Source organism: Syngnathus scovelli, chromosome 8 (assembly GCF_024217435.2).
Source record: "Syngnathus scovelli strain Florida chromosome 8, RoL_Ssco_1.2, whole genome shotgun sequence".
NCBI classification, from domain to species: domain Eukaryota; kingdom Metazoa; phylum Chordata; class Actinopteri; order Syngnathiformes; family Syngnathidae; genus Syngnathus; species Syngnathus scovelli.
This window is the reverse complement of record NC_090854.1, coordinates 14499003-14517454: the sequence shown is the minus strand read 5'-3', so window position 1 is coordinate 14517454 and position 18452 is coordinate 14499003. Positions and strand designations below refer to the sequence as shown.

At 39.8% G+C, this 18452-nt stretch overlaps 1 protein-coding gene and 1 long non-coding RNA gene across 2 annotated transcripts; one reads left to right on the top strand and one right to left on the bottom strand.

Annotated features, from left to right (window-relative positions):
• Positions 1-1230: 1230 nt before the first annotated feature.
• Positions 1231-17621, top strand: LOC125973264 (uncharacterized). The gene is made up of 4 exons (XR_007483109.2): positions 1231-1312; positions 4852-4971; positions 10298-10406; positions 17519-17621. It is a non-coding gene; the product is annotated as an uncharacterized lncRNA (long non-coding RNA).
• ndp (norrin cystine knot growth factor NDP) lies at positions 1541-16009 on the bottom strand. The gene is made up of 3 exons (XM_049727211.1): positions 15796-16009; positions 5405-5864; positions 1541-2414 (listed from the first exon to the last, which is right to left on the bottom strand). Exons 2-3 carry the CDS (start codon positions 5612-5614, stop codon positions 2190-2192), a joined length of 435 nt encoding a protein of 144 aa, XP_049583168.1. The 5' UTR covers positions 5615-5864; positions 15796-16009; the 3' UTR covers positions 1541-2189.
• Positions 17622-18452: the final 831 nt, after the last annotated feature.

Here is an 18452-nt window from a genome sequence, read left to right as displayed (position 1 = left end):
ACCACAACCCTCACTACTACAGTTTAAAGATGATTATAACTTCCAATTGACGTCAGCGTTTGAAGGCTAAAGGGATTTACATGTAAGTTAGTAGTTTACGGATTAATTTTAATGCCGTCACGTGCTTTCATATGTGAGTATAACACACATACCAAACAACCAAAACTGTGTAGTCTTACAATTGTTAAGCTAACAAGAAAACAAACAAAATGTGCACATTAAATGAATGTTCATAAGTGCTAACTTGCATTGATGTCTGTGAATTCAGTTAGTTAGCTATAGCTACCTTGCCAAGTTAGGTTTCCCAAGCTTGAAAAAAAGAAAGAAGCATGCACCCATCCATGCATCCATGCATCCATGCATCCATGCATCCATCCATCCATCCATCCATCCATCCATCCATCCATCCATCCATCCATCCATCCATCCATCCATCCATCCATCCATCCATCCATCCATCCATCCACCCATCCATGTTGTTCAGGGTTCTTGGGGGCTACAAAAAAAGTGAAGATTCAGCCAATCCAGAACATGCTGCTATGGGTACTGCAAAAAATAAACCTTTTATAATCGGTTGAGAAATGGCGACGGCCTTGAGGGTGCTGCAGTTTATATCCTGTCAGAATACCGCTTCATAAAGCCTCTCTAGCATTGTACTTTTTATTTCTTTTTAATTCATTTAATAAAGTTTTAAACCATTGAGAAGTTCACAAATTGTTCCAATCCAAGCCCTGTTTCTGCGTGTATGTGTGTGTATGTCTGCAATATACATCCAGCAGAGGGCAGCAAGAAGCCTGAAATGACCTCACAGAAGAAATATGTAACTACCATTTCATTTTCTAAAACATTGTGCCATAATTGAAAGGCAATTAAATAGTAAATTAAAATATTCAGTTATAATACAAAATATTTCACTGGTCCAACGGTTTAATAGCATCCCAAACATATTCAATAATCATTTATTTATTTATCATTATTTTATGTATTTATTTTTGTATTTTAGATCTGAATATTTTGATGAGATCTATTCATTTAGAAATAACAGAAGTTAACATTACTTTTTGAAAAACCCTATCACATCACAACTTAGTCTTACTTGAGTTGATACCTCCTTGTATTTTTATTTTTAAGTGTAAAAGCACCAAAGCAGGTAAGTGTTTTTTTTTTTTTTTTTTGCTTCTTTTGTTTTTTTGAAGCCTATTGGCTAGTTAGGTAGCCAGGTGGTTACAGAGCTTGCAATTTGGTTAGCTAGCTGGCATATGAAATAGCTTGTAGGGTTAGTTATCAAGTTATCTTGGAAGGACCAAAGCAAGTAAGTTATTTAAAAATTTATTTGATGGTGTAGACAATTTTGGCAGACAAAATAATTATGTAAAAGTGCTATATTTTGTTAGACATTTGTACTTTGAGTTTAATTCATTCAGTGGCTCAGGTCAGCCAACTCAATGTATTACTTTTGAATTTGAACCTCTAATTTGTTTTAAAACAACTTTAGTGGTTGAAGAAATTGAAGTTTGCATGAAATTAATAATGACCACAATTCTGTCATTGCCAAAATGTTGTTTTAATGTTTTATGGAAGGAGAAAACCACAAATGGGACAAGGATAGTATATATTCCATATTCTTCGAAACAGATTAGCAGGAACTCCACGAGGAAAGTGTCAAGTTTCTACCAAGTGACAGAATACAGGACGCTTGCATAAATCCAGCATGATATTATGGGAACATTAGATTCAAATAGACGACATTTAACAAGCACCTCAAACAGTCCTTGAAGAGTCCAAAACTGCCACCGTGATACAGGCATGACCTTCTTTTTTTCTTTCGCACTTTTTATTACTTCTTTTTATAGTTCACCTGACGTCTTTGCCTGCCAGTGTCTGTCATGGTTTACACCATAAGATGAAAGCCTGTGAGGGGAATAGGTAAAAAATTTATGGGAGTAAGGGTTGGTGGAACTATCGTGGTGCATATGTGCTCCATGAAGCCTTGAGCCTTGAATGGTGCAACGATTTATTTTTGTTTAGTTTCTTTAACAAGCAAAGTTGTTTTGTTGTCATGCAGAGTAATGGAGAACATTGGATTCAGTTCAAGTTCTAGGTGGCCTCAAAAAGTCGGTTGATACGGGAGTCTTTTAGAGTCCGGGAGAGAGAGGGTACAACCCTCCCCTCAACCAGCTTAGCTCAGCTCAGCTGCACTCCTCACAGTTGCAGGCCAGAATGTACCGGTACGTGGCGGTGATGCGAGTTCCGCCGGCGCAGCGCAGGCGCACAGCCTTGAGTTTGGATGTATGCGGGCGGCAGCAGGAGCAAGTACTCTTGAAGGGCTGCTTGAGCACAGAGCTGAAGGAGATGAGCGGGTCCGAGCGGGTCGTTGGGCCGCAGTGGCCCTCGCAGCGTGCCAGGAGCACCATCTGGGAGAAGAGCAGAAAAAGCTGTTAATTATGCTGTCCAGAAAAATACAAAGTGGGAAATTTGACCAAATTTCATTGATCAATATTAATGGCAGCATTTAATAGGGATAAAATGTTCCACAATATTATCAATATTAACATTTTGGTTTTGCTTTATTTTAGGTTATGTAAAATTTGGCTTCTTTCAAGTTAAGGAGCTTACTTACGCTGCTCAATCCTTAGAAAGAACATATTTCGGCTGTACTTTTTTCAAGGTTGCTAAAAGTCAAAACAAATACTTTCTTATCATGCTTGTCAGCCATGTTTTTTGTTTTGTTGTAATTTCGAGCCGATTTCAACATTTCCCAGCCAATTCGAATCCAACTCAAGAGCATGAGAAAAAGAAGAGGCTTCTTGGAATAACAAATAGGAATCTCCCAGCTGTGGCTTTGCACCTCCAAACTCAAATAGTGACAGGTTGACCCGGGGAGCTCGGGGTCACACTCGGACACGTGTGCGAGGCTAATTTACGATTGCGTCGTCTCTTTGTCGCGTGCGACTTCAGCAGGCTCTGTCAAGTCATGTGATGCAAAGCAGCGCACACGGACAATTACTGAAACCGCCTTGTCCATTAGACCGACATTCTGCTTTGTGGCTTGCTGCATTCCTGTCGCCTCTCTAAACAGAGTCCTGTGTCATGTTTGTCTGTCAGCTGCTGTGTCGCCACCCGTGTCCCCACTTTGCCACAAGCCTGTCTGGGACACACACACATGGACACACAGACACGGTGCAGGCGTGTTGTCGCCACTTTAAGACCGTTTGTCTTTTCCGGACTGAGGCTCGGGCTTTCAAATGGCAACAATATGTTTCTTGTGTGACACTGCCGTGTGCGCCACATGCACTGCTTACACTTTCATTCCACAACTAGAACAGCAGGAAAACTAAACTTCATTCAGTAAAAAGTGAATCAATTGTCTTTGTGATTCATACTTGATAGTAATGAATTCTAACAGAAGTGAAGTTAGTCCGTAGTGTAAATGCATTCAAACCCAGATTTAAAAAAAAAAAAAACTTTAGCATAAAGCATTAAAACAAAATTTTCCAAAATCTTGTGTTCTGCACATTCTTTTAGTTATTTTCATAAGCTACTTTATTTCTTTCCTTTGCTTTTAAATGTCCTTTGTTCTTTTGTTTGTGAATCCTTTTAAATGTTTGACTTTTAATTATGTGAAACACATTGAGTTACTGTGCTACAAAAGTAAAGCTGCCTGGGCTTAATTAACCTGTATATGGAAAACAGTTAAAAAAAAAAAAAAAAAAAGGTGACTTTGGTATTTGTCGGTCATACAACTTTGTAAATGATGCTAGGTCGAAAGTATAGCACGTTTTTTCAACCCCGTTACTCCGATATTCATGCCCATTAAAATTTAACCATTCTTTGTCTATCTCTACCTCGGACGCTTTGAAGGGATTTAGTGTAGCAGCTAGCTTCTTACAGAATATATTTTCTGTTTATTTGTATGCATTAATTTATGTTACTGACTAATTCACCATACCAACCATACAACCTGCTGTATATATGATCATGAAAAAATACTGTGCGCAGATGAACAAATAATGTCATTGCACAATGCATGTATTGATTTAAATTGACCTTTCATCTCAATATAATTATGCTGATGGCAAACAATATGAGTACATTTATTTATGGTGATTATTTGATATACTTTATACAACAAAACTAGCCACAGATGACACATACATGGGCAAACAAAGAAAATGAGCAGTGAGCGTGCAGGTGGATTGTGTAAAAGATTCGCCTCCTAGCCAATTACCAGACTTGCATTATAGAAAATGGCCGACTCCTGCTGTGAGCGTGCTGCCGGGCCTCAGCTGAGCTGTGCTTTGGGCCACCTGCTCGACACACTCAGAGACAACAATCTTAAAAAAAGACCCGACGCCTGATCGCTCACGCACGACCAACAACTGCGCTGGCATTTAAATAAAAGAGAAGAAAAATCCCGACTTGTGCACGACAAAAAGGTCCTCTGTCTGATTTTTTATTGGGCCTCAATTGTTTTTGCTGCACCCAATTTTTCACCTGTTAAACTGGAGAAGATGTGGTGATGCACGTATTCAAATTAAGGTGATCTCCACATTACTACACTGGTCATCATCATCAGTTATTTAATCAATTATGACACATTTAACAAAGTATTTATGCTGTGTGTACTTGGTCGGAAATCTAGTTACAGGAATAATACTGTATATAACTCAAATTCACGAGAAATCTACATTTAATTATCAAGGTTCTTCTATTGCATGTCATACTAACACACGTTGTCTGCTTTAGAAAAGTCAAAATGTTGAACAGTTAGTAACATTGGTGTTTTCAAGAGCTTTGAAATCCATTTATAAATATTACAAAATATGACACAATTTGTGTTTCAATTCAAAGGCGGTGAACGGAGCTTAAGAGTCTTCAATGTGTGTCCCTGGACTGTGGGAGGAAGCCAGAGTACCCCAAAAAAGAACTTACGCAAGCATGGGATCAAACTTGAGACCTTTGTGCTGTGAGGTGAGTAAGTAACCGCTTATTATACCCTTGGTTGTCAGCTGCAATCTACTTTCCAGACTGTCTAGGTGTTGCTCTGTCTACGTGAAGGTTGTGTTTCAGCCTTTTTATTGCATGGGGACTTGTATGTGGGAAGGCTGAAGACAAATCCTTGCCAATGAGTTTTGATCGGATCGGCCCTGTGTTCAACCCCTGATTAAGCATAAAAACAAAACCCTCGAAAACATGATCTCCGCATGTTACTTTTTAGACAAATGCAAAACGAATTCACTTAGTTGTGTTGGCAGGAGCTGCCATTGGCTGTTTGTACATATCAGATGCTCGGAAGCAAATGTTTTTCAGACGGGCCTGATTGTGTTATCTTAAACAAGTCTGGTAAAAGTGACCACCGTGAAGAATCTCAACTTCCAAGTGGAGTTCTTAACTTCATTCTTACCTTTGAGTTGCACTTATAAATGGGGTGGCTGATTGTCTCAACAAAGTGATGCCTCATGCAGCGCTGCGGGTCCGACTCGCTCAAGTGCGAGGGCCGTCCATTGTCGCTGACCTTGTTGCTGCTGGCGGACTGCACTAAGCCCAGCAGGGGGCAGCACATAAGGACCAGCAGAAGGCCAGAGGGCGGGACCACAGTGATTGAAGGTTTCATGGTCAGACCACCCTCAGGCTCGAGGTCCGTACAAGGTGTTCCGACACTGTTCTGTTTGTCCAAGGTTCCCCCGGCAAGTTTTCTGCGCAAGTAGGACTTCAGGGTGTCATAAATGATGATGTCTTGATCTAACCCACTGCTTACTACTTGAACAATGGATCTTCGAATCCAGTGCACCGTAGGGCCAAACTTGGAAGAGGGTTGGCTTTGTTGGGTCTATCCATCCTCAATCGTGCCGATCCAACACAGTCTGGTTGGGAAAAAAGACATCATTTAGTTAAAGTACACCATTAATAACCTAAAAATTGAAGGATGGTTCAATGAAAACTTAGACAGGATGACAACTGAAAGGTGTTATTATCAGTAGCCCCTTGATCAAGCCGTGATTTATTTTTTTTCTCGATCTTCTTTTCTGGATCTGTAACCGCTCAGATGTGGATGGAGTGAATCAAGTAATTGTGAAAATATGTCAATCGTGCTTATGCTGGACCGTCTTCTCTATAAATGGTGACCAGAATAGTGCAATTGCATTCGCCTCTACTGCCCGCTTGATTTTTTTCCTGACAACTACTTTATACTTGATCACACCAGACACCCTGTCATCCTCTATTTATCCGATTGCAGGAAGCTGTGTTGCTGTGTGAAAGTGCCCTATCAATTTTGTGCGATGTAAAGAGGACAAAAAAGGAACTAGTAACCAAAATGAATAACGAGCAATCAATCATGTATATCTACCTGACCTATTTACACAGAACCCAGTGAACTGTTATAGTAACACAGTGAGAGAGCAGCCCACACATAATTCGATGACGCCAACGTCAGTGTCTTGTGTGACATAAAATAGTTGTCAGACAGTGACACTTCACACCCTGGTCCCGCCTGTCCAGCATTCCCCTTTTCACATAGCCACTGTCCCACCATATTTGATTGTACCAATCATGCTTGTAGATTTGTGGGTCCATTTCAACTCCCCATTCAGTGTTGTAGTCAGAGGTACTTTTAACTTGGAGCAGTCATGTTCAATGACAACATTGACTTTGTACATGACAGCCAAGATTACCAAACAGCTACTCAACAATACGTTTTTAGTCTCTTCGGTGACCACTGCACTATGCATGAACTTTGCGACGCATCGTGAAACCTGTTGTCTCCATTGGCGGACGCCCCCCTTGACGTTCACGTCCGTGCTTTTTTTATTATGGCGGAGAAACCTAAGCCATGCGCAAACAGCCTACAGCCAGGCCCTTTTTTCTCTCCGCGGGAAAGATTTTTTCATTAAAACAAATGGCTCTCCCAACAAGACCTCTCACGACCGCAACAAACCTCCACCAAGTCAGGCAACATATTTTCACATGTATTTATGTGGGGGTCTTTTTCCAAAATCACAGTTTTAGTGTCCTCTAGACAATAGCGTTAAGAGCTGCAGTTAGTTCAGCTGAGGCCGCTGTGCTAATAGGCAATGTGTTGTGAATTAAGACGTGGGCTTCATTTATGTCTCGGGTCAGGGGTCTTAAAGGGGGGCACATAATGACTGAGGTTTAAGGTTTAGGTTTGTAAGCTATATGTTGATACATTTGATTAGTTTGAATTTATGTTTTGCGTAGGAGAGAAATAGAAATGGAATTCGTCTGTTGCAAGGTCAATCTGAATCCCGCTGTTTACAGTTTTTGTCAAATACGTGTTTTAATGAGGTGTGTGTCTGACACGGCTCTTCTGTAAATTTCCAAAAAGCACTTTCTAAATGGTGTTTTACTGTTTTCTAAAAGGAATCTACTTTGCAGGTCTTATAGGTGTCACCTTTCCAGGAAAAATAAACAAAACCTACGAGAACGCTTTTTAAAAAATAATGAACTGATATACAGATAGGAGAATATAGTTCTTATTTCTTGCCCCTTTCGCCTCCCCTTTTTTCACCCTAACAGTCCTTGGAATGATCGGATGATGTGCCTTCCTACATCGTAATAATTTCCATTTCAGGGCATTTGCTTGTCATCATGTTGTTCTCCACAGTCCAACTCACAGAGGTTGTTGCTCTTAAGGGACCTTTAAAAAAACGCTCGTGGTAAATAATCAAGTTTATATGTGCTTCGTTTGCCTGTGCAAATGTACTTAACGTATCATGTTATCCGGAGTGGAAGAATTTTACTGTTTGGCACCTGAATGGCAAAGCATATCATTCCACTTTTTTTTTTTTTTTTATGAACACTCCCTGCTGTTAATTCATTGATTTTCCCCTTCGAGCGGGTTCTCATGAAACCACAATAACACCTCGTTGCCCAAATCGTTCAATTCAAACGCCATCCGCTTGAGGGGAAAACAGAATAGGTGTGCGGTCTGTTCATATGAGCGCTTGGTGAGATGTTTGAACATGAGCTGCACGATAAATTACAGCCAACACTAATCAGCACCTTCAGCGCTGTCACCTCTACAAGAAACCTTACATGAAAGCTCTGCTCTCGTCGTTAGCCTCGCAAAAGTTTTTTTTGGTATCGAACTCAAGGGTCATTCAGGTCATTCATTTATTGTCTGTAATCATCGTTTTATGTGAAGTTTTCCATGTATTAGTTTTGGCCATATAGAAACATAGGACATTAGCTAATAAATAATAAAAATATATAAATAGAAATGATCAATAGTCATCAGAACCCTAAAAACTCAATTTAGCCAGCTATATGCTTTACCATGCTTTACCACTTTTCAGTAACCTATTCTCTTACCAGAACCAGCCACCAAAGAACATTTTATCAAAGCTGAAATTGAGCTTTGCTTTTGTGACTTTGTTCAAAACAATATTTAAAACATATGCTTCTATTTTTGAAGCGTAAATGAGCCTTTAAACCACAGGAGGGAAGGGATGGAAATTTTCCTACTGAGCTTCAATTAACCCCTACTCCCGACCCTGCGTACATAACGTATGTGCCCTATGGCCTTTAAGTTCTCATTAAGATGACAGCTTCATTACGAGCAGAGAGAACTTAAAACCAAATGGTACTCTGGTGCTGGACGAACACCCGCTGACCTCTTCTTATTTCTTGACTGTTGTATTTAATCTGAGTGGAGTTTTAATAAACAAGTGTTTGATCAATTAAAAAAATAAAACAAAATAATGTGAAATTTACATATTAATTAAAGTGAGCAGATCATATATCGTCTTAATTGGTTCTCTTATAAATATCGGTAAAGTTGAAAGATCAGGAGCAGCTTCACCTCCCCATCTTTTCGTTTCTTCTAGTACCATGACAAATAAAACTTAAATAAATAAATAAATAAATAAATAAATAAATAAATAAGTAAGTCTGCATGGTCAATTATGTTTGTTTACCAATGACTGGAGCATTTAGATGTTGGACCACAAAATTTCTGAGTGGACTGTCAGGAATTCAGTGTAACTCACGATCTGTTTTTATTTGGTTGGGGAGGTCCACATTTTTTAAAGTGTACCAGGCTGATTTTTATTTCCCAGCTCTCCAAGCATTCTGCATTTTTTGCGACTTTTCTTTGAAACAAAATACAACACGAATGATTCGGTGAAACGAGCCGACCGTTGAAGACATTCTCTGTTTGCTTTTTAAAGTTACTTGCGTGAAATTCCTGGCACCCCAGAACTAATTTGCAAGCAAAACCCAGAAGGCCGCAGGCGAATGGCCTCGTTAGACAACATGAAACATATGTAACTGTCACATCCTGATCGTAAGTCAAACAGAAAATTAGCATTTTCCAATCCTGCTTCATTTTCTTTTCAATAAAACTTGGCCAAAGGGTGGTCTCCTGTCTCTGCAATATTAAGAAGAAGCAGGAGAGCCAGACCACAAAGCCGCAAGACGATCCGTTCTTCTATCCCTGCGCTTGGGAAGCTTTAGGGCTTACCGAGTTATGAGAAGTTGTTTCAAACCAAAAGCAAGCAGATACGATGACGTCTCTACGGGAAGGCTGCGGTGGGAAAGACGCCACACACCGACACAGACGGGTGCTAATAACAACTACTGGAATGAAACTTGATTTGCTTTTGCCTTTATGCATTAGCCTTTCTGTTTTCATTTCTATACACAAGCTTTTCTTTCAACTCAATTTACAATATTCATGTAAATTAAATTTAAATATAACTTTGATGTAAAAATCTTAAAGGGGGAGTCAACCCCAAGATTTGTTTAACGATACTATGTTGTATGTGCCCCCATTAGTCTAAACGAGGCTTCTGATTAATATTGTGTTTGTGGAACATGAGTTAAGCAGCAAAATTTACTTACTAAACATCTCAAAGGCCGGCCGGCCATTTTGCCACTGTCAACTGAAAACGACATCACAGTTGCCAGGTCTCAGGTAACAACTAGTCAAGACTCAGCTTCAAAAAACTGGTGAGCTGTGATTGGTTGTGACCTGAGACATGGCAACAGTGATGTCATTTTCAGTCGGCCAGCCGTCTTCTACCAGTTTGCAAGTGCGACATCTTTGAGGTCAGCAGTGTTTTTTTTCTCAGACTGACACTATGTAAGTGAACGAGCGCACTAATGCAGCCAGCAATTTCTGACCATTCATGCTTAGCGAGAAATGCGCTTGTTCTCAAGGGTAACAAAAGCTCAATACTGGATGCTCCATATTCATAGATAAGAGAGTGCAGATGTCATTTTACTGTGATCATTCCCAAAAAGCCTAATATCAATTATTTTGTACGTATATTTTTAGGGCCAGAGCACCAGGCGATGCAACGAGAGTAGCCCTACCCAAGTTGCAACATTGGGCAGGAGTGTCTATCATAACAGGATGCACGAAAACCCATGGCCCAAAGTGAAAAGTAAGTTCGCCATTTTTGGCAAACACCGGGTCTTGTCATTTTAAAAATGCAAGCCAGGGAGTTTGAGTTGGAACTTGGCATACTAGATGGATGGATAATCTCTTTGATGATTCTCCATGTACCATGAAAGTCTAATATAATAATAAAAGTCTTAGCGTGCATACTAGCACTCAGTGTCCTCAGCTGCCGGCCGGTCGACACACGCGATAAACTGCGGATCCCCTCGAAGGTCCGACTTACCACGCCCACCCCGCATGCAATCCAGTCAGCATCCCAGCAATGCGGAGGCCCCTGGAGCAAACACAACTTACTTTTTGACATGTGCAGCTTTGCAAATGTGACAACACAAAAGCCATAAGTTAAGTGGGCTGTGGATATTTATACGTGCACCCTGCTGTGTGGAACGAATCCATGCGCTCACTGCAAACTTCCTTTGCACACGACATATGGCCTCAACAGTATGTGTGTGTGTGTGTGTGTGTGTAGAGGGGGACGTCATGGTGTCCCATTTAGGCACATAATGTCAGTGTTTCACTTGCGCCTCTTTATTAAGACTTTTTTTTAGCCTTTGGACAGAGCAGAGACAACTAATTCATCTTGTGCCCTATCAATCATCTGCACTATTAATAGTCTCGTCTGTCGCAACATCACACAGATCAAGAAGTGAGACTCCAAATTGACCGCACAGTCAGTGTGAAACAAATGTATTAGACCACCTGTCATAAAGAAGAGATGCACGCATCATGAAGTACTTAAAGGCGGATTCTTTTCATTTTATTTTTGACATTATGGGCAAATTGTTGGAGGCTCACTGGAGGTTTCTCAGAGTATAAAAACATCAAGTGTAGCGTTTAACGACTTCAATGTTCAGGAATGCAAGTAAAAAAAATCAGAGCAATATAATAAATCACTTTTTTTCCCAGTAATGTTACCTACAACCCATATGAATAAATTTGGGGGGGGCATCTTTTTTGACTGATAATTGGTACTATGACAAAATGATTTTCCCAGGTCATTCAATGGTTTAAAAAAAAATCATCTCACAATACTAAAACACAAAACATTATAGCTTCTTTAGCGTAAAGGTCCTTTCCAAATTATTGTCAAAGCCATGACTGATGCAGTAAAGCAGTGCAGGCAGAATTTAAAAAAAAATACAACACAGCATCCATCCCTCCATCATCATAATTAGATGTCGGTAAGTGACTGGTGCCTCGGATTAATACTTGTCAAACAGCAACAATTGCACAAAATGACACACATGACCCATTTCTGTATACCTTTAAAGGCAAAAACTCAACAGCTAATCATTCCCATTTTATCCGCTTAAAGACTACCGTCTTCCCCAAGGACACCATCACCCGACCATATGATTCGTTCCCCTGTGGCAACATGCCTCCATTTACGTCATGATGTTCTTGTTCGCCTCCCTCCTCCTCCCGACCTCACCTCCCTCTATTGTTTCACCAGCTTTTAATAAACTAAAGGGCAGATTCCTGACTGGAATGAGGCAAGGGGGATGGAGGGAGAAGGGGGTTGTCCAAACCCGTAGACCTGTCCTACACACACACACACGCACAAACACACACGTGCACATGGTTTGGCATGTGGAGTGCCAAGCTCTTCAACTGTCCGCTGACGCCAGCTCCCAACATGCACACGCACACACACACATGCACACACACACTCTTCCACACAGTGGCCCTCCCCACATGCTAACCTCCTAAAAGCTAAGCTCCTCACTAAATATAACCCCCCAAGTCCTGTTAAGACAAACAACAGGCATCCCTGCGAGTAGAGCGTCTGTTAGCATTACACTTTTTTTCCCCGCTGAATCGATGCCAGCTCCAAACCTGACACATATCCACTGTATGTCATTATTTGTCGATGAACTGCTTTCGTTATATACAGGCCAAAAGAAGTCGGCATTTTCAGGGTTTGCCCATATCGAAAACCTCAAAAGGTAATCAAATAAAAATTCACAGAGGACTGTGAAATTTGGGAATAGGAAATTTCCACCATAAGCAGACCCACAAAAATGTTCCAAGAACCCAAACCAATGAATGAATACACAGTGAGGCTATTTAGGTGAAAGTGACCATTTTAGGGTCATTTTTGTTTTTTTTCAAAGAGATTCTTGTCCAGCAGATTCGAATTATCATCCCAAATTTGAAGTACAGCGTTAAACATTAAAAACAACCAATTCAATTCAACCGAGTCAATTTTTGTACAAAAAAAACAAATCAGTTTTAAAACAAAAAACAAATCCAAAACAAATCAGTTTTGTTTTATTTATTTATTTATATAAAATTGCCCAACCCAACCTTCTTGGATCGGTCCAATTTTTAACCCAGCAGTTTCAAAGGTGTCATTTGTCAAAAATCCAAAACAAGGTGCCGCCTTGAGAATTGTATTTCTAGGTTCCTACCGTTAAAAATGAATGGATTCTCTTCAGGTGTCCATCAAATGGTACCACTATCCAATGTGCACATCGTCTCTTAATCTTGAATTCTAAAGACACCTCAGTTTTTCTCATCCACGTCACAGAGAAGTCTTTAGAAAAAGACAACCAATAGTACATACCAAGCTGCAGGCTAAAGTCAGGGCAAGAAACCAGATCAGGGCTCACTTCATCGTCCACAGACAAAAAATGGTGCACAGACAAAAAAAATACAAGTTTTGATTGTCCCGTCTCCTTTTGTGGGTGATTTTATTTTTAGTAGCTCAAATTTAACAATTGATTGCTTGTTGCTATTGTGCCTTTTCCAACAATTCCTTATTTTCTCACTCTGATTAGCTAGGCTAGGGAGGGTGGAGGTCGAAAAAATATTTGCAGTATATTATTTAGTCTTAAAAAAATGCCGGTTTTGTTTTCCTAACCCACTCAATGGGTGGATTTTTAACAGATTGGGTTACTTTAATCAAAGGTTGAGTTTATTATTTTTGATTGATTAAATTAGGGCTGAAAGACTGGAGCTGGTTTTCATTTTTGATACTTTTGTTGTGTACTGATGAATGTTGAAGTAATTTTTTTTTAACATTCTTGTTGGCGGTGGCTGAATTGCTCAGTGGCCAACGTTGCCGATTCTGGACACAGAGTTCAAATATGTGGGCTGCTTCAGGAAGGGCATCTATTAACTGTGCCAAACCGTTGGTAGTAAAAGGAGTATTATTATTAACCACAGATGTACTGTTAACCTGGTAATTATGGGTAGTTTTAATTCATCAGTATAGGTAGCTTTTACCCTTGTTGGATCAAAATTGACACCCAAAATAATGGTTAAAATACTCAACCCAAAGCGCTGGGTGTAAATAATCCAGCATTTGACTTGGCAATAAAAATGGAAAATTAAACAGAAGACAATTGAACATAATTCAAAAGCAATATGGTAGAAATATTAACAAAAGTCAAAAACAGTTAAAACAAATAACTTTAAACTAAGGGATCAAGTCAGATACTATGTTGAATGCCAAAGAATAAAAGTTGTTTTTGAGGCAAGTTTTAAAAATGGGCAATGAAGGGGCTTGTCTCATGTGTAGTGTGAGTGAGGTCATTCCATCGTTTGGGACCAGCGGCAGAAAAAGCCCTTTCATCTCTGAGCTTCTATTTACACTTTGGTACCTCCAGAAGCAGCTGCTCAGCTGACCTGAGGCACCGGGCAGGAGTGTAGGTTTAAAGCAGCTCAGAGAGGTAAAGCAAGGCGAAACCATCTCGAGATTTGATCTACAATCATTTTTCAAGCTTGCCAATTCACTTTTTCATCTCCTTCTGCATTGTCGGTGGTCCGTTAGCAGAAGTCAATCACGACATGAGGCACGTAAACACACACACCTGCAAGACGTGCACCCCCAAGGTCATTCCCGCTGCTCTTAACTTCACATTCCAAGCCAACTCCGCAACCTGCTCTTTTCCTTACACATCTTCTTAAGGCCTGATTAAGACGGTTCAGCTTGGCCAAGGTAAACACATTCATCATGACCAAAACACGTCACTTCCACCAAATTGCAACCACTCGCACTTTGCTACCACCACATGCTTAGCTATATCTCCAAAGTTCTTGTCAAAGGGTCAGAGGAGGGAATAAGTCTCATTTATGTGCCAGTGAAAAGCAAATCTCAAGTTATTGCTCGGCATGATACTTCCTGTATAAATGCTGCATCGTAGCATGCTGGTGGGCTGCCAGGTTTGCACACACTACACAAAACTTTCATAAACATGTAACTCAATCTTTTTAAACAATACAAATTATGTTTTTTTCATGTTACTGATTTTGATGATCCCAAAAAACAACTGTGGGAATAAATACTTTTCCTTGAGCGATGGATTGCTTTTTGGTTTAGGCAATACGTGCCAGTGTTGTTTAATGAGAACCATGTATCTCCATTTATTTATTTATTTTTTTTATGAAGAAAAAAAATTGTTTACGCTTGCAAGTTAAAACCAAGGCACTCCACCCCCAAAAAACAGAACATGATGTTCATGTTGTGGTTTTCATATAGACCCAAAAGAAAACTTGTCAGATACATACTTTGATACTGACAATAGCTATTGAAGTTTGTACCTCCCATTTTTTAAAATCGTATTGGTTCCTGCAAACCATCTTTCGTGTTACTGTCCAATGAAAAATATTCATCCATCCACTATCAGAGCACACGAGGCTCTATCTCCAAAATTTAGTTCTCACTTTTATTAGATTGGTTCAGGCAAACCATCTACGTATTCAACGTCATTGCCAGACACTGGTCAAGTGCAAATCAGTGCATTTTATGATCCATATTTCAAAACAAATCTTTATTTCTTTTCTAGCATATCAGATTTTTTATATACCATCTTTTTTTTCTTTATGTTTGACCTATTAAAGCTTGTGGAATATGGATTTTATAGCCGTAATTTATAGCTATGGTTTTAGAGAAACGCTGTATTCCACTGGTGGCTGAACCTAACCTTAATTCATGAATATTAGTAAATATATTACTACATTTCATATATAATTGTTGTGAAGTAAAAACTAATTTAAAACATGATTAAAAATCATAAGATTTGTTGATCTGTGTAATAAAAAGCAAGATCTGAATACTTGCAAATTTGATATTAAAACAATTCATGCTTTTTACAAGGCTCTCTAAGGTTCGAGAAAATCTGCCAATAAAATCAATCTTTATTTGAGCCACAGTTTTTTAAACTACGGAAAAACATCTAACCACCCTACATTTCCCCTACCCATCCCACCACCCCAAATAACCCATATTATTATTATTTTCTTCACATTTCAGATAAAAAAAAAAACACAAACTCTGGAGATATACTACATGCTTGTCATGCAAACCATCTATTGCATTCTATCCGATAAAAAAAAAAAAAAAAAAGTCTTATGGATGACAGTCTTACCTTCACAGGAATCCGAGTATCCCGACCATGCTAGACCGGAATTGTCGAACTCTGTTCCCCCTCTCAGCTCCTCTCGACTCATGTGCCTCTGCTTGTCTCCCTCTCCCACACTCTCTCACCTCCTCGTTCCCTCTCTCCGCCTCTCACGGGTCATTCCCGAAAGAAGGCAACAGCGTCAGTCGAGGAGGATGCTGCTCCTTCCTGACAGCCTGGCTCGCCACATGTGCATCATGACACTGCCAATCACGTCTCTCTCCATCTCTCTCATTCTCTCTCTCTTTCAACCTCACTCTCTCTCCTCTAACAGCAGCTGATGCTTTGTGACAAACGTCCTGTGGTGGCAAATGGTAATCCCAAACCATCAGGGGAAAGATTGACCAAAAGTCACCTTTTGCTTGGTCAGCGTTATAAAAATATTTTGTTTATTTAAAAGCAACTGCTTAACTCCAGCAGCTGGGATGGGTGAAGCGTTGCAGGAGAAGCGGGAATTTCAATGCCTCATTGACGGGATCTCCTGGACTTGTAACTCCAGTTAGTATTTCTAAGATCTCCACCTGGGGGTTTATATGAAAACTTGAAAAGTAGTCGTAAAACTACACCCTGGGGGGGTCAACTTCTCTTGGTGGATATTTCATTTTAGGAGCATGTGTGAACAATTATGCTCACCAGACAAAACACTGAGTACACCTGCAAAGTCTAATGAGATCAATATCTGTATTCTAAAATTTGATTTTCATATAAAATGTTGTATCTCTCCGGGCATTCTCCGCATGTACTATACGCATCTACATATATGTATTGTAAAATTCAACTATGAATATTAATCAACTAAAACTCATTTGCTTTTTATTTATTGGTTAATGCTACTTAAAGCAGCTAAAGTCTATTAATCATTGCAATCTGTAGATATGTAAATACGCCCCTAGTGGATGGATGGATGGATGGATGGATGGATGGATGGATGGATGGATGGATGGATGGATGGATGGATGGATGGATGGATGGATGGATGGATGGATGGATGGATGGATGGATGGATGGAATCAAATTTATGGAATGGATGGTATCAAATTCTTGCAGTTTTATGAAAAAGGTATTGTGTTTTTCCCGTCTTTTTTTATTAAAAACAAATATTTTGTATTTATTTATATTTACGTTGAATTATTTCTCATTTACTACTACTCCAACTACTACTACTGCTGCTACAACTATAATTTGTTTTTGACCTAGAATTGGACCTCTTTGGTTGGTGCAGGTAGTCTCCAGTCTTTTGAGTTGGGTAATATCTGCAGTATGAAGGAAAAATCCGTACATCCGGCAGATGAAGCTACCCCGCATGTCCCCCCAAAATGCGTTCTTCTATTCCCAAAATTACACTCCCACACGCTTTAAACGCGTTCTACACACAAACACCTGCGTAAATAGAAGGACTGTAACTCATTTCATAGTCAGTTTACTTGTGCACCAATACAGATACAAAACGCGAGTGAACAGAATTCTATTACGCTGTGCGGTAAATAACAAAAATACCGCACTTTGGAAGAACACATTTCGATAGATACAGTGGAGGTAATTCACAAATCAAAAAAATATGTATTAAAATTAGCAAGTAACCTTAACCGCAAAGCCTAAACCGCGAAATAGCAAGGGGTTACTGTCTACTACCTAATGAGGTGTACGCTGAGTGTATATGAAATTGTGCATAACGGAATGATGCCCACAGGACAGCCAGATGTAATGACCTCATCAGTTATCCTCACAAGGCTCCATGTGATGAGAGACGCCCTCAAGAAGAAGAATTAAAAACGAGACAAAAGATGATAAATGTTCGTAATGAATGACACTTAACTGCGCTGTAGGCCAACTCAACTATTATATCTTCTGTCTGTATTTTGCTTCCCAAAATTAGACTTGTGCTGACAATGTTTGGCACCCTGTCGGTGCGTCGGAGGGAATCCAGAAGATGAGAGAAGGCGGAAGAAGGTACAGCCAGACTCCTAAGTCACATCATCATGAAAGAAATGTAGTGAAGGTGAATTTTTCACACACACTGAAAGTTGTGATAGCGTCCATATGTTAGCTTGTGACAAATGCAAATCGATGGGACTGTACCATTGTTGAATATGGGGTGTTGGTGACTTAAATGATATAAAAGGAATGTTTTCAAGAATCCTGAAAACAAAAGTGAATGCACACACTCACTCAAAAGAAACTACATTCTGTGCAGGTAATTAAAATAGTCTACAAAATTGTTTGTTGAGATGGAAGTGCACTCACGTGAGCATCTTCTGGTATGCAAGCTTCAAATTCTCAGGGCGAAATAAGTGCGGCTTAGCAGGTCAAAAGTTTAAGATGCACAATTACCTGAATGACCTCGAGTGACCCTCAAATTTCTCACCTTCTCATGCCTTCCACATAAGCTGGATGGTAGTGGGAGGCAATTTACAGCTATGAGAAGATAGCCCCAAAGCCCCCCCACCACCACCAAAAGCAGCAATAGCCTCCTGCAGAGTTTGGGTTCTAATGACACTTCCAGGCGTCATCAGACCTAGCTGCTGCTGACATTATCACATGAAAACATCATAACTCACTGACACACAAGCAAACACACGGTCGGCAAGTAAATAGATCAAGACAATGCATCATAATATCACATT

Excerpts from the sequence above, each read along its gene's own strand:
- ndp (XM_049727211.1), bottom strand. The coding sequence starts at position 5,614 with ATGAAACCTTCAATCACTGTGGTCCCGCCCTCTGGCCTTCTGCTGGTC. Across the intron at positions 2,415-5,404 it reads TTTATAAGTGCAACTCAAAG|ATGGTGCTCCTGGCACGCTG; the intron begins GTAAGAATGAAG and ends CTCTTCTCCCAG.